A 25,975-nucleotide genomic window follows, 5' to 3' on the forward strand; every position below is an offset into this window, starting at 1 on the left:
AATACATCACAGTCAGGGATGACAACACTCATTACAGTGGTGGACTCATAACACTAAATGCATAACATAGCTGTCTGTAACAACTAATAATCACTACTAGATCACAACGGAAATTATAACAATTCAAACAGCTAAAGAAAACAACTTACATTACAAACATCTACCTACCACCTTCCACACCTGCTACCCTAAAGGCTAAACCCCTCAACTTCATTCTCTCATTAATAAACCACATACACATTTACAACATGCTCCACAACTTTATTAATCCAGTCATGCACTGTCTCTAAGTCCATAAATGCTGATGCTAGACCATTCTGTCCTGCTGAAAGGTTTTCCCCATCCAAAAGGTTTAATTATTATAATAATGATGATGATGATTTGGTTTAATGTTGCAAAACTCCCCATATCATAAGGCTAGGATAGTGCTCCTTTACAGAGGACTTTGTAATGTGGAATTAAATGAACCATGCCCTTGATTCACCTCACCAATGGCAGGTCTCAAACTGCCAACACCTTGGCTTCTGCGACACATAGCAATGCCCTGTCCTACTCAGCCAGTAAGCATCCAATTATTATACTATCATATATTTGAGTACCTGGGCTAGAACTTGCAGTGGAGCAATAAGAGCTTGATGGGGAATCTCGATATCAGGCAGCTCCCCAATGCGATACTTCCGGTGCATTGTTACCTGCAATAAGATATAGTATTAGGAAATTATTATTATTTTTCATGCTTATATACCTCCAGTTAACACAGGAGTTACCAATATCAAACACTCATTTTGCTCTTCTACACTTTATAAAAACTAATGGAAAAAATAGTTCTTCAAAAATTTGTATACTTTGGATGGACCTCCCCTCTTAGAAGGAAGGAAGGAAGGAAGGAAGGAAGGAAGGATGGAAGAAGAAGAAGAAGAAGAGGAAGAAGAAGAAGAAGAAGAAAGAGGATCTTTTGATATATGTATTTCCCTAATTGTAGTATATACAGGAAAACAGCAATACTCATTAGGTCCTCTCTAATACTATCCAATTTATTGAGTCTAGCCACAAGTTCATGTACAGCTCTAATTTATTTTATATCCCTAACCTCTTCCATACGGTGACGCCAACGTAGGCGTCATGAGGAGCAAGTGGGTGCACAAGGATGCCGACGTCGGCATCTTGATCATATTTATTGTAGTTGTGCCTGTGAGACCCCCATACTCTGTAAACTGGCTTCATCATATTTTCTATGGTTATCAAAATTCACGGGTGAAAGAGAAAATGATTAATACAGCAGCGGTGACTTTATTTTTTATAATGCGAGTATTATGACACAACATCGCACGTCTGGCAGCTAATGCTGCCTGCGAGATTTTGGCTCGTATTGAAGGGGTTAAGGTAGCATCGCCAGTGATCATTCGAAAAATTCTGGTACATGAGCGAATTTTAGGTAAACATTTCAAAAGAATCTCTATGATGGTGGTAACACTCATACAAAGTTATACAGCTGTATTTCGTTTCTATTTTTTCATACATACATATACCAAAGGCTTTTTCCCCCTACATGGAGGGTAACCAAAAAGAAAAAGGCATGGAAACCACTCCCACCCGTTCCATTTCCTATATATTCCACTCCCCTCCACCCTCCTCCCTCCCTCTTATCTTGGCACCTCCTGGATGATGGGTCATCCCTGCATCCTGTCCACTGCCCTGGGTCAGAAGCAGTGTCGCTAGACACAGCACATCCACAGCTATTTTTTTATACAGAATAAAATAGATAAAATATTGGCAACCTCTGGCAACTCACTGCATAAAAAAACATTATATTGAAATAGCGTAAACATTTCTATGGCTATTTCGTTTTTTGCTATAGAGTTGTGTTTAAGGAGATATTTGGCAACTCCTCCCACCAGCATACCCTACAAAGACACTCCCCTCCAACCCCTACCTCCCTCTTATCTTGGCACCTCCTGGATGACAGGTCATCCCTGCATCTTGCCCACTGCCCTGGGTCACAAGCAGTGTCGCAAGACACAGCACATCCACAGCAAGACCGCTTCATTAAATCGGTGACCCCCACCTCTCCATCTTCTCATGCAGAAAAGGAGAAGACGGGGCAAAATCCTTTCTCGGGCTAAACAAGTAAATACATAAATGATGATGTTTTGGTTTAACATCACGAAACTCCCCCTTATCAGGAGGCTAGGATACAACCCCTGTGTCACCTTTAAAGACTTCTATCTACAGTATATAACAAAATGTTTGTTCCTTCTTACAAGGGAGGTTGCCAGCCAAGGCATAACCCCTACCCATCTCTTATGCCTTGACTTTTTGTAGGATAAACATACAGAAAGCAGGATACTTGTCCCATCACTCCATCCCATTTAAAAACTTGGTTCTGGCTAATGCCAGGCAATTGTAATCAGCTGAGGAGTGATACCTGATCGTTAATGAGTGAAGTGAGGACTGGTCCTAACATACGTACATACATATACCAAAGGTTTTTTCCCCCCTTACACAGTGGGTAGCCAAATAGAAAAAGGCATAGAAACTACTCCCACCCATTCCATTCCCTACATATTCCACTCCCCTCCACCCTCCACCCTCCTGGCCCAAACAGAGTAGTTAAAACTAAACCTCCTCAACCAATTGTTTTATGTTACAAATTTTGTCATGTGCATTGCCAGGTAATCTGACGATGTTATTAATCAAACTCAAGTGTAACCCTTAATCTAAAGGTTAAAATATGCTTACCTGGGCTTCTCTCCTTAGCTTTCTTTCTTCTTCCAACTTGTCTCGAAGTTTTCGTCTCTGCTCCTCCCTTTTGGCAAAGTAAATGTGCTCCTTTTCTCTATCTTGATTTCTTGTGAACCTTCGGCGCAACAACTTGGACTTAACTGCATTTTCACTCTTATCTTTAGAGCACAAGAATATCAAAGAAATAGTTTTGGAACATGAAAATGCAAAAGCAAACATCAATCTATCAATTACCCACTTGACTCTATCTGTGGTTCCCAAACGAATAGGCATATCTCCAAAGGGTCACACACTCGGGTCCTTGGGGGGGATGGGCTCATTGTATGAGAAAATGACGCTGCTTGAAGAGAGTTTTCTTGTATGCTCAGTCAATTTCTGAAGTGGGTGGAGGGATATGGGGGATGCACTGTCATATACCAAAACAGTGGGGGTAAACAAGCTGGTTGTCAGCTCTCCTGATGTGCAAAGGTGATGTACAAAGTTATATCAAGAGATCTTGCACCTGGTCCAGAGTCTAAGTATTAGTTCCCTTGCCTTTTTTAGATTTACTAAAAAGGAGACCAAATTCAGTAATATATGATAAAAGGAAGCCTTCCGATGAGGACTCAGAGTAAAACACAAATAAACATATGTAAGATCAATGCATAATGTAGTATTTTTTTTTTTTTTTTTTTTAATGACTCCCAGCAACCTGAAAGGATTAACATGAGCATGCATGCTGCTATCAAGAGGTCTACCAACCTATGGTTAAACTGTATATATTGGCTTGATTTCTTACATTAGTTTGTGCACCTGGGAGTATAAATAGCATTTTCATGAAATGTGTGCAATACACACCTGCACCATCTGGCTGATCAACAGGCCTGAGTTTGCTCTTTCCTAGCCCTGCTGGGCTTCTCTTACTGCCGCCATCACCACCTGCACAAGTGATCAAATAGAAAAAAGTTCTACAATTAAAATTTCACATGCCTCAAGATCAATCTACAGGTTTTATTTTGGTTTCATTTTTTTTTTCTCAACTAAAAATGTGATTAATCACCATGGATACAATGGGTATGAGGGATAAATGCATATAATGACAATAAATAACTTTCACATGGAAAATATAATCAATGCATGAATAGGCTTCTTCCCATCCTTATAAAGGAGGTAGCCAAAACATGGATACCCTAAGTAGATGATTGCATATTTATATTTGCCTAACCTTTGCTGCCAAAACTGAAAAGTCCTGAAGTAGACTGCCCTCCAGTGTGGGTCGCTTCAAACTCCATGTCGGCAATAGTGGTATCAAATGTAGATCCAGTCACCCAGTTGTATGCACCACCAGCTAGGTATAAAGTCAAAATGTGAACGGTAGTGCATCAGTCATCTGGTTAGGACATTCTACTTACCCTATTCTCCACTGTTCCTCCACTTACTATCTCCATTCCACCAAATAATGATCAATCACTCCTACACTCTCTCCCCTAAATGCATTCATCCCCAGAATTCTTCCAATCCTCCTTCTGGGTACCACTACATACTTCATTAATGCCTTCACAACTACCACACCCCCAATCCTAGCCCATGTATACATCATTCTTCAATGTGGTCACTATAATCATTTCCCTTGTGATACAAGTCTCCATCATTTTCTCTTATTTTCAATTATTCCTAGAACACTATATTTCCTAATAGTCCAGCTACTAGCTCATCTACTCTAGAACTTAATTCTCCCAACACCACTCCTTTCATATTCCTTCCAAAACTTACCACACTCCTTTAAATTATTACAAACTATTTCTCTCCCCTCATTTTTCTCACTACCAGGTCATATACACTCACAAAACTCCTTAGGTAATATCACTTTCTCACATATCATCTTTGATGATACTTTCTTCTCTTTACTCACACATTTACGCTTCTTATAATTCCCTCGCTCTCTTTGTTGCTACTCCTGGCCACATTTCCGACCTGAGAATCCCCTTTCCCTTTCAGTTTAGTTTCAGTCAGTACAAATACATCCATTTTTTTCTCACAAACTCACACAAATCTTTTGCCTTTTGTTCTCATGCATCCCCCTTTTTCCCAATGCCCCTTTTACCCCATCCATACAGTATTAGATTACCTCCTCTTCCTCTCTTAATTTTCTTCCAAAACATCTTAATTTCCTTCCAATACCCCATCTGGGGTATTGACTGCATGATACTGTGAGGTTAAAATTGTCCAATAGTATGCAGCTAATACTTTAGGGACATAGAGGGGCTCTGTTGGGGCAGCTGATACTTTAGGATATAGGGTACGTAGGGGAACCCCTTCAGACCAGAGCCAGACATAATTTTGTTTGTGATAGAGGAAATATCTTTTCAGAGAGAAATGATGATACTTTATTATACTGTAACTGCCCCTCCGTTATGTTGTCCCCCAGTCTTAATACTGTCCTGTACCACTTCTCTGAATATACATTTCCTTTTTTGCTGAACCCTGTGGTAGGGGAGTAAAATTCTGCCAGCGAGTGTACCCACTTGAGTCGTGAAAGGCGACAAAAATGGGATGGGGATAGGACTAGGCATCCTGCTCTCTCTAGCCACAAAGGAGATATTCCTAAAAACAAAGGCATAAGAGAGTCTGGGAGGAGTTTTCCACCCAAAAACCTTAAGGTTTGGGTCTTTTAATGTGCATGGATATGGTACAGATAAGAGTAAAAAGGAAAAGATCGGCAGCATGTAACATTTATGTAAATAAAACATACATGTAAACATGCTATGATAAATAAATGAAATAAAATATTACCTTGCTGCTGTGTGGCAGGAAACATGTTGGCCTGAGTTGCCTCCACATATCTACGGCCTCCACCATCCTCCACATCCATATCTTCCCCTTGGGTCATTGATATCAGTGATGTAAGGGATGTTGAGCCTGAAGATTCAGCCTGCTGGGTCTCTACAAACAACGGCATCATAGAGGCATGCCGTGCTTGCCAGGAACCACTCACTTTAAATTCCTGAAAGACAATTTTTTTTATTATTATTATTATTACTATTTATCATCATTAAATATCATTATTAATATTATTATTATTATTATCATCAATAATAATAATATCAATAATACATACATACATATACCAAGGCTCCCTTACAAGGAAGGTAACCAAAAAGAAAAAGACATAAAAGTCATTCCCACCCATTCCATCCCTGAATACACTCCACTCCCCTCCACCCTCCCTCTTATCTTGCCAACTCCTGGATGACGGGATCCCTCCATCTTGTCCACTGCCCTGGGTCAGAGGCAGTGTTGTAAGATACAGCACATCCACAGCAAGGCTGCTTCATTCAATCGGCGACCCTCCTCTCTGTCCCCCCATGCAGAAAAGGAGAAGACAGGGAGAAATCCCTTTGGGCTGCGACAAATTTTTCTCACACATACTACCTCACCCCCCATCCCCCCGTCCATTCCACCTCATGCATCACAACATCATCCATATACAACCATTCTCCATTCACCCGTCTTCTGTCCTCTCCCGTCCTTCCTCAACAGACATTCCCCTCTTCCCCAAAGCCCCCTTCACCCCATCCATCCATCTCATCCTAGGTTGCCCCCTCATGTTCACTCCCTCCACATCTGCCTTCCATACCTCTTTTACTAGTCTTTCTTCACTCATTCTTTCCATGTGTCCAAACCATCCTAATACTCTTTCATCAACCCTATCTCCCAACTCCCTTACCACCCCTGTTCTCCTCCTCCTCACCTCCTCGTTTCTCAATCTATCTAGCCTAGTAACCCCCATCTTACTTCTCAGACACCTCATCTCAAACTCCTCTCTTATGTTCCATGTTTCTGCCCCATACAGTGCTGTTGGCACAATCAATCCTTCATACAGTCTCCTCTTCGCATCCATTCCCAAATGTCTATTCCTCATTACACTTTTTAATCCACCAAGGCATTTACTTGTTTCTCTCAATCTACATTCTACCTCCACCTCCACTCCACCCTTTCCTACCACATTTGCACCCAAGTATCTAAAACAATCCACTTCCTCCAGTCACTTTCTCTTAATGCTCACTTCCAGTCTGCTGCCACTTTCACCCCTTGTACATCTCATCACCTTACTTTTACCCACATTTATCTTCAACTTTCTTCTTTCACACACTCTCCCAACTCTGTCACCAACTTCCTTAATCCAATAATAAAATAAATAATAATAATAAAAATATGAAATAATAAAGAGAAAGAGAGAGAGAGAGAGAGAATTTGTTAAGAAACTGGAATATGGTGGTAGGCCTACTTGTACAAAAGGATGATGATTCAGTTTAATATTGCAAACTCCCCCTATCAGGAGGCTAGGATGGTGCCCCTTACAGAAGACTTTGTAATGTGGGGTTTAATGAACCTTGCCCTTGGTCTAACTCAGTGGTAGGGTTCAAACTGCTGTCACTTTGACCTCTAATGCAAGTAGTGACACTCTAACCCACTCAGCCAATAAGCATCCAAAGTAAGAAAGGAATGATAGAATTTGTAAATAAATTAAAATATGGTGGGAAATCTGAGAAAGGAATGATAGAATCTGTGAGGTGATTGGGAGAGAATAGTACAGGCCAACCTGAAGTGGTACAGTCCTGTTATGAGAATGAGCAGAAAGTATCCTCAGAGGTCACACAAAATGACAGTTATGAGTGACATCAGAAGGTACACCAAGAAGAAGGTGAATGGATGGGGATGAATGAAACCAAAAGAACACAGTCATACAAGTGAAAATGTCTACATGACTAAGTGAATTGGAAAAGAATGTATACACAAAAGCCAACATCTGTTCCATGAGAAGTGTGCATTGGAGATGAGCCTTCAGTAATGCATAGGTTAAGTGTCGAGAACATCCTTCAACAATGTGGCCACTCCTTAGCTTTTTTCCCAAGATCTTGGGATTTTTGTCATCATATTGGAATATTGGATATAAAGGGTAAAAAATTAACAAATCTTGGATTTTTTTTGCCAATATTTGTTCATTTTTTACCATTTATATCCAAGATTCCAAGATGATGGCAAAAATCCCAAGATCTTGGGAAAAAAGCCAAGGAGTGGCCACAATGTTAAATAAACAGACAGGACCTACAACTGGTTTGTGGGAAAGAGTGAAAGGAATGGGAGTAAAATTTGTGAGGACTCTCTTTTCCCTTGTCTAGCCAACTTGCTCCATCTATAAATAATGAATAAAGTTCCTTAAATTCTCACCCTAAACTTGCAGTCTGTCAAAGGTTTTGTAAACATGGGCAGAGTATAGTCAGGGCTTGACTGGGTTGCTTCCATAAGTATATATGTTGCTAGTTGCAAGAATGAATCCTCAATGTCTGCACTATACATCTCCTTCAGAATATAAAGAAGACGTTCTGGTAAAGTGCCTGGAGTTCCTGTAAACAACAATGCAAACAATCATGTTCAAGAATTCCCCATCCAATATAAAAAGTACCAAAACATAATAGACCTATCCCTGACTCATTGTCTGGGTCAGAATCAAAGCAGCAAGACACAGGATTGCTTTGCGAGAAGGTTGGCAAAATTAAAGCACATCTAAACCAAAAGGCCCAGTCTCACTATCTTGGTATTTTGAGGATGAAGTGTCAACTAGCCCTGTTCCACTGCATGAGTCAAACAGTGCAATGAGGCACAACTCAACCACTGTAGGTCCTGAAAGCTGAATTAAAAAAGGGAAGACACAACAATCTGGCAAGTAAATCTTACTATTAGTCCAGTAGTTCAAGACAGTCTGCCTCAGGGCTGCGTCCTTGTCTGTTGTGCCACGGAGTAGTGTTGTTCTTGATTCTTGAGCAATGTGTAAGCTTTCACCCTCAGTCTCACAACTGTAATGGTTAATGTAATTACTTTTTCCCAATATGTACACTATTATCTACAACATGGGGGAAGTAACCACGAGTGTGAAATATCCTCACCCCTTACATTACCATGGCACTTGTCCCTTTCAGAAACCAATGACAGGTATCTCCATGTGGTGGTCCTGCAAGATAGACAGCAAAGCAGACATTTTCATAACTTGTCAACCCCCTTACCTCCATCAGGAGGTGCAGCCCTGAGGGGCTGGCACACAGTCTCTGGACTGGGCCAAAGATCTCTATCAATCTCAGCTGTATTTGTTACACTTTTTCATGTGTAGCGAGTTGACAGCCGGCAACTGCAACTTTCACCTGTTAACCTCTTCAGTACGATGACGCCTATGTAGGCGTGATGAGGTGTGACTGGGTACACAAGGATGCCGGCATTGGCATCTTGATTATATATTTTTTGTAGTTATACACGAGTTATTTCCAGATTCTGTGAACTGGTTTGATCATGTTTTCTGTGTTTATTATTACATACATACATATACCAAAGGCTTTTTTCCCACTAACACGGGAGATAGCCAAAAGAAAAAGGCATAGAAACCACTCCCACCCATTCCATTCCCTCTACATACTCCACTCCCCTCCATCTTCTTCCCTCCCTCACATCTTGGCACCTCCTGGATGACGGGTCATCCCTGCATCCTGTCCATTGCCCTAGGTCAGAAGCAGTGTTGCAAGACACAGCACATCCACAGCAAGGCCAATTCACAAATTTGGCGACCCCCCTCTCTGTCCCTTCATGCAGAAAAGGAGAAGTAATAATAAACACCTTATAGAAAAAAAAAAAGTGATTATTTTTACTCAGAGTAAAAGAGAATGAGTAATACAACAGTGACTTTATATTTTATAATGCAAGTAGTGTGATGCATCGTACAATTGACAACCGATGCTGCGTGCGATAATTTGACTCATACTGAAGTGATTAACAAGGAGACAGTCCCACACTGATACAACAGTCCAAAATTTCTTCCCAAAGATTTTTTGGGAGGTTCCGATGACTATTACTAGCTGCTGTGAGGTTGTGTATTTTTCAATTAGTGAAACTTGGGGACTAATGCCAGGTACCTGCAAGTGGTGGTTGTGTGAAACAGATGTCTGTCAGAATAATCTTCCTGTTGCCTGTCTTCACAACCTATCAACACCCTTACCACTACTGAGAGTTGCAGCCCTGAAAGGCTGAACCTGGTCTTCAGACCAGCCCCAAGATCTATCAACTGTGATATATCTGCCACCTTTTCACATAAGTGGAGATGACAGTTGGTGATTGCTCCCCTTCTTCTACTACTGTAAGATGATACAGAAACAGTCTCAGAGGAACATAATATATACATCAATCCAAAGTTTCTCCAGAAAAAAAGAACCATGGTTAAAGATTGAGTGTTTGGGTGTTATGGGGAAAATATAATTTGATTCCAAAGGTAGGGGAAAAGTGCAGCCACTGGAATGATGGAGTACATGTACTCATCTGTACATGTACTAAAAAGCAGTTAAACTAAGGGCAATTGATTGACTAAAAGGCCTTTTCCCCCTTATAAGGGGGTGGCTGAGTCAAAGCACATATCCACCCTACACCCAATCCACACTCAACAACTAAAATCCATTTGTTGTCCCTCTCATCTTAGCCAGGGCCCTGACATGGGTAAGTGCCGCCCCGGGCCAAGTCGAAAAGTGCCACCCCCCCCACACACACCACCACTACCCTCCACATCTGATGGTCACTAGCACGATTCACATGTAACATTCACCCACAAAATGTTTATACACACATCATTCATACACACAACTCATGATAAATAAATCATGCATTAAAAGTACATTATGGGGAATTTGCTTTACCTTCTTTTCATCAAAAGTGCTGCCCCCCAAAAAAAACGTGCTGCCTCGGAGCACTGCCCCCCTGCCCCTCCCCTTGTTGGGGCCCTGATCTTAGCACCTTGTTGATGAAATGTCATCCCTGCCCCCTGTCACACTGCTCAGCCAAAAGCAATGTAGCAAGACAGTAACTTATAAATTTTATCCAAGAAACATCAATGAACAACCACTCAATATATTTACCTGTACTTGTCATACACTTTAAAGAGGATCTGGTACATTAATTCTCTGCATTTTGGAGTGGGATGACCAACAAAATCTACAATGCCTGGAAGGAACTCCATAAGATGTTTTGGGGCGAGTCTTAGCATTACAGCATCCACTAGTTCCAAGGATACCAACTGGGTAGAAGGTTCCCTGAAAGTTATATGACCATAATCATCATCCTTTTAGTAATACTAAGAAATAACTTTTGAAAAGACTTCCATATGCGGATCTCTATTATGAAACTGCTACTTCATTTTCAAGAAACAAACATATATAGAAAAAGGCCTTTTCCCCCTTATGAGGGGTGACCAAGTCAAAGCCACCCTACACCCATTCATCACCCACTTCCTATCATATTTGAGATTACTTAAATACAAAAATGTGTGGCCAACTCACTTTCTTCTTAGTACTTCGAGAAGATTTTGTTCCTTCAGGTGGGCATACACATCTTCCAATGATGAAGCATATGACACTAGACAACGCAGCACATCAGCTTGGTAGCTCCCATACAGTGTTGGCAGAAGCAGAAGTAATTTGTTGATGAACCTGTTACATGAACAAATACAAACATGAGAAAATGAATAAAATATGAACCAATCAATTCCAAAGGTAATTATATATCTCCAATACACTAAACCATGAATTCATACATTTATCGAAAGGCCTTTCCCCACCTTATATGGGGGGGATTTAGTGGTGGAGTCAAAACATACACCCATCCAAAATCCCATTAGTTATCACTTTCATTTGAGCTCCTTGTCATCCCTGTCCCCTGCCACTCAGCTTCAATCTGAGACAATATGCTAAGACACATTTCCACAGCAGGGCCCAATAGCCAGTATTGGTTTACACAAACTATTTCATTATATGGCAACCCTCACACACACCACACACTACTTCCCTGCAGCTACATTGGGGGACTTGAAACAAACTGACACAAGTTGCATGTAACTTAAAGTGCCATGCTATTTCATCCATTACCCATCTAAACCCATTATACATATGGGGACATATGTCTAGCACGACCTCTTCACTCTGGGGCACATCGCACGTCTAGCAGCATTAGCTGCCAGGCGTGCGATGTTGCGTCATAATAATCGCATTATAAAAAATAAAGTCACTGCTCAATCGTTCGTTCTCTTTCACCCGTGAATTTTGATAACCATAGAAAATATGATGAAGCCAGTTTAGAGAGAATGAGGGTCACGCAGGTACGACTACAATAAATATAATCAAGACGCCGACGTTGGCATCATCACGTACCCACTTGCTCCTCATGATGCCTAAGTAGGCGTCACCGTATGGAAGTGGTTAATTATAATAATATTTTTTGTTAAAATTAAGTTGGGGAAAAAAAAAATAATAGTACTTATGATTTATAAACTATCATTTATTATCTGACCTTTTCACCATGGCAGGACAATGTTTGTGGATGTTGTAAATGCTGGTTATAGCTTGGTTGTGATGCTGACGAGTCTGATCCAGAAGTTTCTGCACAACTTGATCAGCAAAACCTCCAGAAACAGCCTCATCTGTTGACAGACAAATTGTATCATAGCTCTAAGGTGAACACAAATTAACTCAACAAGACCTTCAACAAAGACCACCACACTCCAACAATACTCCAACAACCCCAGATAAGTCCCACAAAGAAAAGCTTTCCCACACCAAGAACCACATTAGCACGCCTGCACTCAAGGAATCATCTGTCATTAAGACAGTATCAATACAGAATGGGCCAGGCCACATATTCAAACTGCATGTATATATAAGAGTGTGTATGTATTTACCTAGTTGTATCTTACAGGAAGGGGAGGTAAGCTTGTGGTGTCCTGTCTCTGTACCTTGCCATATCTAATTGGCTATTAAATTTGAGTAGTGTTTTTGTGCACACTATTATTTCATATAGTATGTTCCATACATTCACCATTCTGTGGGGAAAGCTATTCTTTTCAGGTCTCTTCTATAACTGTCCTTTTTAAGTTTCTTTCCATGTCCTCTTGTGTTTCTCTTATCCCAATTTAGTAGGTCATCTCTATCAAGGACTTCTATACCTTTCATAATTCTGTAGATGGACAATAAGTCACCTCTTTCTCTTCTATGTTCCAGAGTTGGTAGTTCTAATTTTGACAATCTTTCTTCATATGACATTTCTGAATAATAGGGCCATCTTTGTAGTTGCTCTCTGGATTCTCTCAATTTTCTTTATATTCTTTTTAGTACTGGGTGACCATAGTGTCGCTGCATACTCCAATTTAGGCCTTATCAGTGTGACTAATATTTTCTTTACCATTTCTTCATCCAAGTAAAAGCCACTTTTATTGATCTTAGCAAGTTATAGGTTTCACTGACAATTTTGTTTATCTGTTTGTCAGGGGTATCCTTTGTGATGATTACTCCCAAGTCTTTACTTCCTTTGCACCAATTTTATATTGTCCTGACATACTTTTTTTACTTTTCCAAATTCCTTTATGCTATACTTCTTAATGTTGAAGTCCACTTCCCACTTCTGACTTCATTTCCAAACTCTGTTCAGATATCTCTGCAGTGAGTCACAGTCTATTTCAGTACTCACTTTCTTTAACAGTTTTGTGTCATCTGCAAAGAAACTCATGTAACATTCCACACCCTCATCCATGTCATTCACATAAATAGCAAACATTATTGGATCCAATAGTGATCCTTGTGGAACTCCACTAATCACCTCTTCCCAAGAACTCTTATCTCTGAGCACTACCCTCATTTTTCTTCCATGCAAAAAGTCCTCCATCCATTTCAGTAGTTTACCTTGTATCCCTCCTATGGTTTCTAGTTTTCTTAATAGTTTTTTGTGTGGGACTTTGTCAAAAGCTTTTTGTAGATATAGAAAAACACAATCAGCCCATGTGTCCCTTTCCTGTATTATGTCTAGTAGACTTAAATAAAAACAGATCAAATTTGTAGCACATGATCTTCCCTGTCTAAATCTGAATTGTCTAAGATTTAGTATAATGTTCTCCTCCAGATGTTTTATCCATCTACTTTTTATAACTTTTTCACAAATTTTGGTTACTGTGCTTGTAAGGGAAACTGGTCTCTAATTTTCTAACATTTTCTAACATACATAGATTCAAATTCATGTATGGTTCCAATTTAATCTACATCTCTGATTTCCAATGATCATATTTAGATTTGAACTCATGTATTGTTTGAGCTTGGGCTATATCACCTTCTAAACTATTCCACATAAGAGTGTGTGTGTGTGTGTATTTACCTAGTTGTATTTTACGGGAAGGGGAGCTATGCTCGTGGGGTCCCGTCTTCATATCTCATTTTATCTAAACTATTTTTAAATTCATGTATTGTTTTTGCACACACCACTTTCTCATCTAACTTGTTCCAACTGTCTATTGCTCTGTGAGGAAAGCTGTTCTTTTTAAAATCTCTTCTATAGCTGTCTTTTTTTATTTTCTTTCCGTGTCCTCTTGTATTTCTGTCATCCCATTTTATCAGATTCTCTCTATCAGTAATTTCTATGCCTTTCATGATTCTGTAAATAGCTATCAAATCTCCTCTCTCTCTTCTTTGCTCTAGTGTCTGTAGTTTAAGTTTTTCTAGTCTCTCTTCATATGATAGTTTTGAGAGTGTTGGTGCCAGTTTTGTAATTGCTCTTTGTATTCTTTCAAGTTTTTTTATACATTTTTTTGTACTTGGTGACCATATCGTTGCTGCATATTCCAATCTTGGTCTTATCAGGGTGATTAGGATTTTCCTCACCATTTCTTCATCCAGGTATGTAAATGCCACTTTGATTGTTCTTATTAAATTATAAGTTTCTCCAAAAATCTTATTTATATGTTTCTCAGGTGACATATTATTCATAACAATGACTCCCAGGTCCTTCTCATTTTCTACTTTTTTTATTCCTTCTTTTCCCAAATTATATGATCCTGTTATTCTGTTTTTGCTTTTTCCAAATTCCATTATACTACACTTTTTTGTATTGAACTCCATCTCCCACTTCCTACTCCATTCTTGTACTTTATTTAGATCTCTCTGTAGTGATTCACAATCTTCTTCAGTTTTCACTCTTTTCAGTAATTTTGCATCATCTGCAAAGAAGCTCATATAGCTTTCAATTCCTTCATCCATATCATTAATATATATAGCAAACATTATTGGGGCCAGAACTGTTCCCTGCGGGACACCGCTTATTACTTCATTCCATTTTGAGTGCTGATCTCTTATCACTACTCTCATTTTTCTTTCTTGCAAAAAGTCTTCCATCCAATTTAGCAATTTACCTTGTATTCCTCCTTCATATTCTAATTTCTTAAGCAACTTCTTATGTGGTACTTTGTCAAAAGCTTTTTTTAGGTCTAGAAATGCACAATCAGCCCATCCATCTCTTTCTTGTATTATATCTATTAGCCTTGAATAGAAACATATTAAATTGGTGACGCATGATCGTCCTTGTCTGAATCCAAATTGCCTTGGATTTAGTACGTTGTTTTTTTCCAAGTATTTTACCCATCTACTTTTGATAATTCTTTCACATATTTTTGCTATTGTACTTGTTAGAGAGACTGGTCTATAGTTGGTAGGTTCTTCTTTATTTCCTCCTTTATATATAGGTACTATATTTGCTTTTTTCCAATCTTCTGGAACTTTTCCTTCTTTTAAGGAACTGCTTATTATGCTATGTATTTTGTCTGCCAGTTCATTCCTGCAGTCTTTCAGAATCCAGTTTGCTATTTCATCTGGCCCATGCGATTTTCTGACATCAAAATTACCCAAGTGTGTCAATATTTCATTCTTTGTTACTTCTATTTCTTCCATAGGGGGGACTTTTTCCTTCCACTCAATCTCTTCAGGTTGTATATTTTCCCTTGTAAACACTGATTTAAAATGTTTGTTCATAATTTCTGCCATTTCCATTTCCTCAGTGTATTCAACTCCTCCTTGTCTTAATTTCTCTAAGTCTTGTTTGTTTTTCAGTTTATTGTTTACAAATCTGTAGAATAGTTTTGGTTGATCTTTACACTTTTCTATAACATCTTTTTCATATTTTCTTTTTTCCTCTCTGCACTTTTGTACATATTCATTTCTATAACCAGTATATATTTTCCATTTTTCAGGTCTTCTGTCTTTTTTCCATCTGGTCCAGGCTTTGTCTCTTTTGTCCTTTAACTCCCTACAACTTTTGTTGTACCAGCATTTTACATATTCTTTTTCTTGTTTTTGTCTTGGGACATACTTTTCCACTCCTTTTTTGTAAATTTTTGTCAAAATATTCCATTTCTCTTCCACTGTTGTTTCTTCTTTGTATATTTCTTCCCAGTTTTCTTGTTGGAAGAATTCTCTTATTTTATCAAAGTTTGTTTTTTCATACATCATTCTTCCTTTTCTATATTGTTCATTTCTTTTCATATATTTTCCTTCATTAAGTTCCAGTTCAATCAATATGTGGTCACTTTTACCTATTGGTGTTTTATATTCAATCTTGTCCACTATTCTAGGTTCAGATGTAATTATTAAGTCTAGCCTCGATGGTTCTTCTTCATTTCTATACCTAGTGTTCTCTTGTATCCATTGTGTCATTGAATGGTCAGTAATCATCTCAAGTAGAGCATTTCCCCATGAGTCATCACCACTCTTTACTGTCATTTCTTCCCAGCAGATTTCTTTGCAATTAAAGTCGCCCATCATAACTATTCTTCCTCCGTCTTCCATTATTTTAGTTAATGCTATCTTTGTGTCCTCTAACATACTTTTATGTTCACTCTCCTCCCATGAGGCTGTTTTCGGAGGCACATAATTGATCACAAATTTTCTGCTCTTCTTATCTCGGTCTTCCACTTCTATCATAATCATCTCTACTGTATTCTTTCCATATATGACACCTTTCACGTTTATATCCTTCTTAGTCAGGAACATAACTCCACCCCCTTGTTTTTTCTCTCTGTTTCTAATCCAATAATTGTATGTATCATGTCCTACACTGTTGGGTGGTAGTGGGCCTTTTAATTTTGTTTCTACAATTCCCATTATGTCCGGTTCTTTTTCTTTCAAATAATCATTCAGTTCATTCAATCCTGTTATCAATCCATCTATATTTGTGTAAGACACTCTTAGTTTTCTGCCACTTCCATTGTATTCTCTGTTTCCCTTATGTTTTTCTTTAGTATGTCGAACTGCTTTATTTTCATGTTCACTACTCTCCAATAGAATCTCTCTTTCTCTGACTCCGTTCTTTCCTCGTTTTTTGCCTTAGCTTCAATTCTTTTCTGCTTTTCTGCCTCTCTTTCCTCCTTATTCATTTCTCTTTTTATCCATACCTTTTTATATTGATCATTTGTTGCTAGTTTCCCTGTCTTGGATAGAATTTTCTCTGCTGTTGTTTGTGACCTGAATTTAATCTTAATTGGTCTGGTCTTATCTGTACTATATTTTCCGAGTCTGAATTTTTCCTCAATTTCCTTTATAATTTCTGGTTCATCTTCCTGGACTAATTTTAATAAACTGCTTACTCTTTCATTTTCCTCCTTGATTCTTGCAGTTCTATCTGGGTTATGTTTCTCTTCCATTCCTAATATAATTATACATTTCTTTTTGTCAGCTAATTCTCTTACTATATTCTCCTTCTGTCTCATCACTTTAATAACTGAGTCTTCATTATGTTCTTTCAATTGCTGTTTGACTATGTCAGTGAATGAAACCTTATTCCCTTCTTGAGTTATTCTCCAATTTTTAGCTTCTGTAGCTAGTTTCTCTCTGTTTTCATTACTATTCTTCTTCAATTTCTCATTCTCCTCCTTTACATTTCCTAACTGTCTTTTTAGGTCCTCTATTTCTTCAGTTAAGTTTCTGTTAGCCTTCTCTAGTTGTTCCAACCTTTCAATTCTTTGAAAAATGGAGTCTACGTTACCTAACTTACGCTCCAAGTCCTCGATCACCTTATCAACTCTCTCCTCTAGTCTTATCAGTCGGGGGGGGGGGGGGGGGGGGGTTGTGTCCCCCCCACCCTCTTTAAATCCCTGGAACATATTCTCGTCACTTTCTTCTGTATTGCTCCTCTCTATACTTCTAATCTTTACATTTTTATTAGACATTTGATCCTCGCTAAGTCTTTTGTTTACCTTCCGCTTGTCTGGCTGGTCAAAGTCTACTCCCTCCTCATTTCCTTCCATTTCCCTCAGTAATCCCTCCCCTTTTCCTCTTTCCCTACGTTCCCACTACTCCACGAGCAATTTCCCCCCCACCCTGCAAAAACACTAGGCACTTCTCTTTGCGTTGGGATCCACAGACTTCACTTTTCTTCAGAACGTCTTCTAAGCCGTCCATTCGTTGAAGTGTGTGTGTGTGTGTGTGTGTGTGTGTGTGTGTGTGTGTGTGTGTGTGTGTGTGTGTGTACGTGAGATTTATTATGGTCTTGGATCACTTGTTGGACTCATGATCGACAGCTATTACCCTCCCAAATGAGAGCTCAAAGCTCATATAAGACCGATCTATGGGTAATGCTGTGACCTTAATTCCTCCTCGCCAACTCTCCACCCACAAGAGTTGGAGTAATGGTTCACAGCACAGTGATAATGAAATTATTTCAGCCCTGGGGAGGATTCGAACTCAGACCACTGGGGTAATGTTTGTGAACACTACCACTGCACCGTTGAGCCGTATAAACTGTGTGTGTTTGTGGTGTGTTTTACAGAATACTGTACAGACACCATCAGAGCATATGTGGCCATCAACTTAATTGCACTGGAGAGTGGCTCTACAATAAAGTACTACATGTATTCCACCTCTGTGTAACAAACTATCCCTTACCTCCTTGTTTGTTTACCTCCAACTTCAGTATGAGTCCAGCAACCTCTGCTGCTGGTCCATAGAGACTAACATATCGCTCACCCAGCAACCTAAGGATAGCACCTTCACATCTATGGACAGAAAATAAATTGAGATCAAAATTCAAGGTGTGTGTGTAAAAATAACAAACACAAAGGTATGCACAATATGGATAGAAATGGCAACCGCAAAGATGATTTTTTTTATTATTATTATTAATTTGCCATAACTTCTGTTTTTACAGCAAAAAATAAATAAATAAATAAAATATAAATGAATAAATATGGCAAGGTTTTTAGGTCAAGAATTATGCACGATATTAAATAGTTCCAATGCAAATCTAAAGTTTTAAATAAACAAACTGCCACCAATTGGTATTCAAATGAAATAGTTACCTCTTCTGATGGATGGCACTTTCTAATGGGTAAGATGACAAGCCATTATGGAGTACAGCACCCAGCAGCTGCAATCCAGCTTCCACTTCTCGGCTCTTCCCTTCCCTGACCTCCATCAAACTGTAGATCACTTCATATGGCACCTCCACTACACTTTTCCAACTTTCAATTACAGTCCTTTAAGGCAAGGTCAGGGAATTAGTAGTGAAAAGTACTGACATTTCATCAAGGCTGAATCAATCAATCATTTAATTTGGTCCTCTCTTCTCTTCTTCTCTCTCACACACACACATAATGTTTGCTATTTATATAAATGATGTGGATGAAGGCGTGGAATGTTATATGAACTTCTTTGCAGATGATGCAAAACTATTAAAAAGAGTAAGTATAAAGGAAGTGCCAACAGCACTGTATGGGGCAGAAACGTGGAACATAAGAGAAGAAGAGAGAAGGAGTTTGAATGTGTTTGAGATGAGGTGTCTGAGAAGTATGGTGGGGGTTACTAGGCTAGATAGAGTGAGAAATGAGGAGGTGAGGAGGAGAACAGGGGTGAAAAAGGATTTGGGAGATAGGGTTGATGAAAGAATATTAGGATGGTTTGGACACATGGAAAGAATGAGTGACGAAAGACTAGTAAAAGAGGTATGGAAGGCAGATGTGGAGGGAGTGAACATGAGGGGACGTCCTAGGATGAGGTGGATGGATGGGGTGAAGGGGGCTTTGGGGAAGAGGGGAATGTCTGTTGAGGAAGGAAGGGAGAGGACGGAAGACAGAGGTGAGTGGAGAATGGTTGTATATGGATGATGTTGTGACGACATGAGGAGGAATAGGCGGGGGGGTGGGGGGTGGGGTAGTATGTGTGAGTAAATTTTGACGCAGCCCGAAGGGATTTCTCCCCGTCCTCTCCTTATATGCAAAGGGGAACGGAGAGGGGGGGTCGCCGATTAAATGAAGCGGCCTTGCTGTGGATGTACTGTGTCTTGCGACACTGCTTCTGACCCAGGGCGGTGGGCAGGGTTCAGGGATGACCCGTCATCCAGGAGGTGCTCAGATGAGAGGAAGGGTGGGAGGGGTGTGGAGTGTATTTAGGGATGAAATGGGTGGGAGTGTTTTTATGCCTTTCCTTTTGTGGCTACCTCCCTTGGAAGGGGGAAAAAGCCTTGGTATATAAAAAAAAAAAATGAAGAAAGACTGCAAATCTTTTCAAGAAGACCTGGACAAAGTCTGGAAATGGAGTCAGAAGAGTGAAGTGAACTTCAACATTAAGAAATGTAGTATAATAGAATTTGGAAAAAGCAAAAATAGGATATTGGGTCAATATAAAATTGGTACAAAGGAAGTTAAAAAAGTAAACTCAGAAAGGGACCTAGGAATAACTATCTCAAATGACACTGGTTTGTACCAAACCTACAATGACATATGTGCAATATTTTACCTCGTAATTTCCAGGTTGTACTTGAAGACATCCATACGTGTATGAGGTGCATTGATGAACAATCTCTTTAAAACTCGTGAGGCCAAGATGGGATTCTCTGGAATTGCTTGGGGTCCCCATTCTAACAACATTATGAGCTGAAGTAAAGACAGCATCCATGACTAAATACATGCCTGTTCAGGTACAACAAAACTCTAATTTTTCTTTAAAATATATTCACATTTTTTCTCAAATTCAGTTGAAAAAAGTTGTGTAAAAATTGTTAAAAAGCGAGATAAATAAATAAATTATATATATATATATATATATATATATATATATATATATATATATATATATATATATATATATATATATATAAAAGGGATGAGGAGGGATGGAAATAGAGATCATAGCCTTGTATGACTAACACTCCATTGCTCTAGGATCCCTCTTATAGGAGACCCATGGCTCCCAGGCAAAACAACAGCAGCACCAATGGTAATCAATGTTTACAGCAATGACAATGTCAAGAGCAAAAGCAATTCTAACTACCTAACTACCTATCTAGGTCCTGGAGCTGCAACGTCTACGTCGTGGGACCACCCCCCAACCCCAAGAGTTGGGGGCCAAACAGCAGCAAATACCCCTGGCCATCAGCTCTACGCAGATGGCACCGATCCCCAAGGAGGAGCTACGCCTACCTGGGGGAGTACCACAATCCTTTTTTTTTCCAACACACAATGTTACGTTTTTTCTGCACTGAGGGGTCATTTTCCGGCGATCACCCCTCTTCTTCTACTTTTAGCCGGAGATGTAGAGAGCAATCCTGGGCCCACCACAAAATACACATGCCCAACATGCTCTAAACCCATTACTTCGAGCAGACAGACAAAGGGCTCAGTTCAGTGCAATATGTGCAAAAACTGGGCCCACCTCACTTGTACAACACTTGCTGACACAAACCAATACACAAACACTTGGACATGTTCTACCTGCCCTCCAGTAACCCCAATCCCACCTCCCCAACCACAGCCAACACCCTTACCCACTCCCAATTTCCCTTTGCCCTTACCCCCGATTAGTACTCCCCTTCCTTTGTCCCCGATCTCTCCTTTCCCCCCCTCTGACCCAGATCCTACACCTTCCCCACTACCACCCCAACCTCAACCCCAAACGGCAACATACAACACATACAAAACACACAACATCAACATATTACAACACAACATTGACGGTATAAACACTAAAAAACATGAACTTGAACACTTTCTTAAACAACACAACATACACATTGCAATTCTACAAGAAACAAAATTAAGACACTCACACAAAACACCGTCATTTCATAATTACACCACCATCAGACAAGACCGGACTGACGGCAATGGCGGTGGACTCATCACCCTGATCCACCATTCCATCTGTTTTGTGGACACAAGTGCCACAACCAAAATTCTCCTCCCTACCACAGATAACACAACAGAAACCCAATCCATTCGTATCCGCACAGGCAACAATTCAACACTAACAATAGTTAACATGTACATTCCCCCCCAATCATCCCCCACAGTTCCAAACACCTTCAGACCTCAACTCAGCCAACTAACCTCAATCCCCAACCTGATCATGGGTGGTGACTTCAACGCCAAGTCGTCTGCCTGGTTTGTCGACAACCCTGACACAGACAGAGGGCTTGATATACAGACTCAATTCGACTCATTGACTATCATGAACAACACGCATAATCATACACATATCCCATACCAAGCCCTCTACACTCCCTCCTCTCCTGATATCACCTTTTGCTCCCCCTGCCTAACCCCAACAACATCATGGAGAGTGGTCGGAGCCCTTGGTTCTGACCACCTTCCAATCATCATCACCACCAAAACAAGATGCACCCCAGCTGGCCACAGACACACTTACACCAATTACAAGAGAGCTAACTGGGAAGCCTTTAATGAAGAGACAGAACAACATTTTGAAACACTTAACAGTACACCAATCACAAACATAAACAATGCTGTGCACGCTTTTAATACAATCATACAAAACGCAGACAAGAGATACATCCCTAGAGGCAACAGAAAATCACACAACCCCAACTTCACACCAGAAATCCAAGGCCTCATCAGACAACGTGACACACTTAAACACGATACCCCCACACCTATCCCTCAAAACATAGCAGACCAAATACAAACACTAAACACTGTGATTGCCAATAAAATACATGAACAAAAAACACAAAATTGGCAAAACTTTATCAATACACTTGATCACAAAACAAACACCAGCAAATTGTACAAAACACTCAACAGCATCACACTATCCAACACTAACACTACACGCTCTCACGCAGCAATAATCACAACAACAGATAATCTACCCTCAAACAGACAACAAGCAAACGCACTCATACGTCATTTTGCACAGACGAGCCATCTTACATCTCACCCTGACGACCGACGCACCATTCGACGTAAGAAAGACTTTCCCACAGACTCAGACTATACACCCTTCATAGACAGTCAGACAAAACTCATAATGCATAGTCTCAAGCACTCATCTGCCTGTGGCCCTGATAACATAAGCAACATCCACCTAAAACACATTGGACCACAAGGTATACACGCACTCACAAACATTGCAAACTACAGCTATTCACACAACACTATACCCGACATCTGGAAGCATGGTAAAATAATCACCATTCCAAAACCGAACAAAGACTCAACAATCCCAACATCGCACCGCCCAATCACACTTCTCTGCACCCCCTCTAAAGTCATTGAACGCCTAATACTTAAACTTGTCACACCATATATTCCCCTTGCTGACTCACAACACGGTTTTAGGCCACTACACTCCACAAACACTCTTCTGACAAACCTCACACAAAGAATTTTAGATGGCATCAATTCAGATAGGCCCCACCACAGAACACTTCTTATAACATTGGACATTAGTAAAGCTTTTGATGCCATCCCCCGCCACAACCTAACAAATAAAATATATAACACAGACATGCACAATAACACCAAAAGATGGCTGGCCAATTATCTGGCAGGCAGGAATGCTCATGTGTCATATAATGGCCAATCATCGCACATCAGAAACATTAAGAACGGAGTACCACAGGGCTCAGTTCTATCCCCCACATTATTTAATCTATACATGCATGACTTACCCACGCCAGACACCTCAGAAATACAAATCTCTTCCTACGCAGACGACATAACAATCACATGCACACATCGTAACACAGACAAAGCTGCAGAAATAATCCAGCCTTACCTTGACACACTCAACACATGGTTCATCACAAACAGACTCAAAATAGCTCCAACCAAATCTACAGCAACACTTCTCACCAACTGGACAAAAGAACACAAATACATACCTCATCTCTACATCAACAACACTCTAATACCACACACAAACACACCGAAAATTCTTGGTGTAACATACGATACATCCATGTCTTTCAAACAACACCTCACAAACATAAAAAACAAATGCACACCTAGACTTAACGCACTTAAGTCAATCACAGGAACAACATTTGGACAAAACAAAGAAACTAATATAACAATATACAAACAATGCATACGCTCAGTGATGAATTATGCGAGTCCTGCATGGGCTCCTAATCTCAGTGAGACACACCACAACACCCTTCAAATCATACAAAACAAAGCCCTAAAAACAATTACAGGCTGCACAAATACATCACCTACAGACCATTTACACCATGAAACAAAAGTCCTCAAAGTCAAGGACCACCTCGACATGAGAGGCACACAAACACTTGCTGCAGCCACCACAAACACATCACACCCGCTACACTACATAGCAGAACACCCACACACACCAAGAAACATTAAAACTACACCCAAAGACCTTTATTACACACAGATACTCTCTTCTCTTCCTCCACAACCACCAAATACCAGCCTCCGGAAACATATTCATAATCATATCACTCACCGCTCCATTAGCACACTGAAAGACAACACACTGCTGCATGCCAGACCCCCTGATATCAACCCTTCTGAATCCTCTCTCCCACGTAAGGACAGAGTCCACTTGGCCAGACTGCGATGCGGTCACCACCCAGCACTTCTAAGCTACCAGAAGAGGCTGGACGACCGTGTTGTGAACAGCTGCCCAGGATGTAACACTTCACCCCATACCATACAACACATAATGGAAGACTGCATTATACACAATCATGCACGCAAACAACACAACATACACTCTATAAAGGATTTGTGGGAAAACCCAGTTTCGGCTGTGGCCTTCCTTGAGGAGACGGGACTGCTCGGACAGACAGTCTAGGGAACGACAACAACAACAACAACAACAACCTATCTAGTTATCTACAAAGGGCTTCCTCCCCCTTATAAGGGAGGTTGCCAAGTCAAGCCACTCACCCACCCACAACCATTCCACTCCCATCCACCAACCAAATTTTCCTCTTATCTTAGCTCCTCTTGGATGAAGTGTCATCCATGTCTCCTGCCCACTGTCTAGGTCAGAAGTAATGCAACAAGACACAGTAAGTACACAGCAGGGCCACTTTGCTTACATGGCAACCCCCCTCCCCATCCCCTCATGCAGAAAATAGAGAAAGATTGGGAGGAATCCCTTCAGGCTGCATAACAATATCATCCATACACAACCATCCTCCACTTATCCCTATCCTCTACCTTCCCTCTTCCTTGGTCAAAGCCCCTTTCATTCCATCCATCCATCTCATCCTCAGTCATCCCCTCAAGTTCATTCAATTCATTTCTGCCTTCAACACTTTTTTTACTAATCTTTCTTCACACATTCTTTCCATGTGCACAAACCATCCCAATAATCTTTCATCAGCCCTAACTGCCAGCACCCTTTCTATCCCTGTTCTCTTCCTCACCTCCTCATTTCTCACTCTATCCAACCCAGTAACCTCTACCATACTTCTCAGACATTTCATCTCATATTTAAACTTCTCATTTCTGTCCTTCTTAAATTTCAAGACTTTGCAAGACACAGCAAGGCCACTTCATTAAATCAGCGACTCCCACTCTCCATCCCCTCATGCAGAAATGGAGAAGATAAGGACAAATCCCTTTGGGCTGCATCAATATATTTTTCACACACTCCCTCACACCCCATCCCCCAATCCCTCCCACTCATGCATCACAGCATCATTCATATACAACCATTCTCCATTCACCCCTATCTTCTGTCCCACCCTGTCCTACCTCAACAGGAAAGGTCTTCCTTCCAAATCCATATTGGCCCAAAAAACACCCTAACTTTTTGCCAAAACCTTCTCAGAAATCTGCCTTACCACAAAAATTTGATCCATGCATCCTCTTCCTTTCCTAAACCCACACTGCTCCTCACCAATTACTCCCTCTATTCCTCTCAATCAAAACCCTCCCATTAGCCTTTCCAACTACACTCAACAAACTGATCCCTCTAAAACTACTACAATCACATTTGTCCCCTATTCCTTTGCAAATCAGAGCTATACAGGCACTCCTCCAGTCCTCCAGCACTCTCCCCTTCTTCAGACACACATAAACAACCTCACTAGCTCATCCACTATAACTGTACCTCCCTATATCAAACACTGCAATTCTAATAAA

At 40.3% G+C, this 25,975-nt stretch overlaps 1 protein-coding gene across 1 annotated transcript in view; it reads right to left on the reverse strand.

The window, feature by feature from the left end:
• LOC143020906 (DNA-dependent protein kinase catalytic subunit-like) overlaps positions 1-25,975 on the reverse strand; it is a 98,861-nt gene that overhangs the window by 15,726 nt on the left and 57,160 nt on the right. Inside the window, exons 34-46 of the mRNA XM_076177812.1 lie at positions 20,352-20,488; positions 18,917-19,093; positions 18,504-18,613; positions 12,100-12,229; positions 11,094-11,243; positions 10,674-10,847; positions 8,461-8,579; positions 7,954-8,129; positions 5,515-5,725; positions 3,947-4,069; positions 3,580-3,660; positions 2,740-2,900; positions 600-692 (exon numbers count right to left, since the gene is read on the reverse strand). Coding sequence (XP_076033927.1) covers positions 600-692; positions 2,740-2,900; positions 3,580-3,660; positions 3,947-4,069; positions 5,515-5,725; positions 7,954-8,129; positions 8,461-8,579; positions 10,674-10,847; positions 11,094-11,243; positions 12,100-12,229; positions 18,504-18,613; positions 18,917-19,093; positions 20,352-20,488 — 1,842 coding nt within the window. The remainder of the gene's footprint in view (positions 1-599; positions 693-2,739; positions 2,901-3,579; positions 3,661-3,946; positions 4,070-5,514; positions 5,726-7,953; positions 8,130-8,460; positions 8,580-10,673; positions 10,848-11,093; positions 11,244-12,099; positions 12,230-18,503; positions 18,614-18,916; positions 19,094-20,351; positions 20,489-25,975) is intronic.

The sequence above is a fragment of the Oratosquilla oratoria genome, chromosome 41 (assembly GCF_046742065.1).
Source record: "Oratosquilla oratoria isolate Oo_2021 chromosome 41, ASM4674206v1, whole genome shotgun sequence".
NCBI lineage: Eukaryota > Metazoa > Arthropoda > Malacostraca > Stomatopoda > Squillidae > Oratosquilla > Oratosquilla oratoria.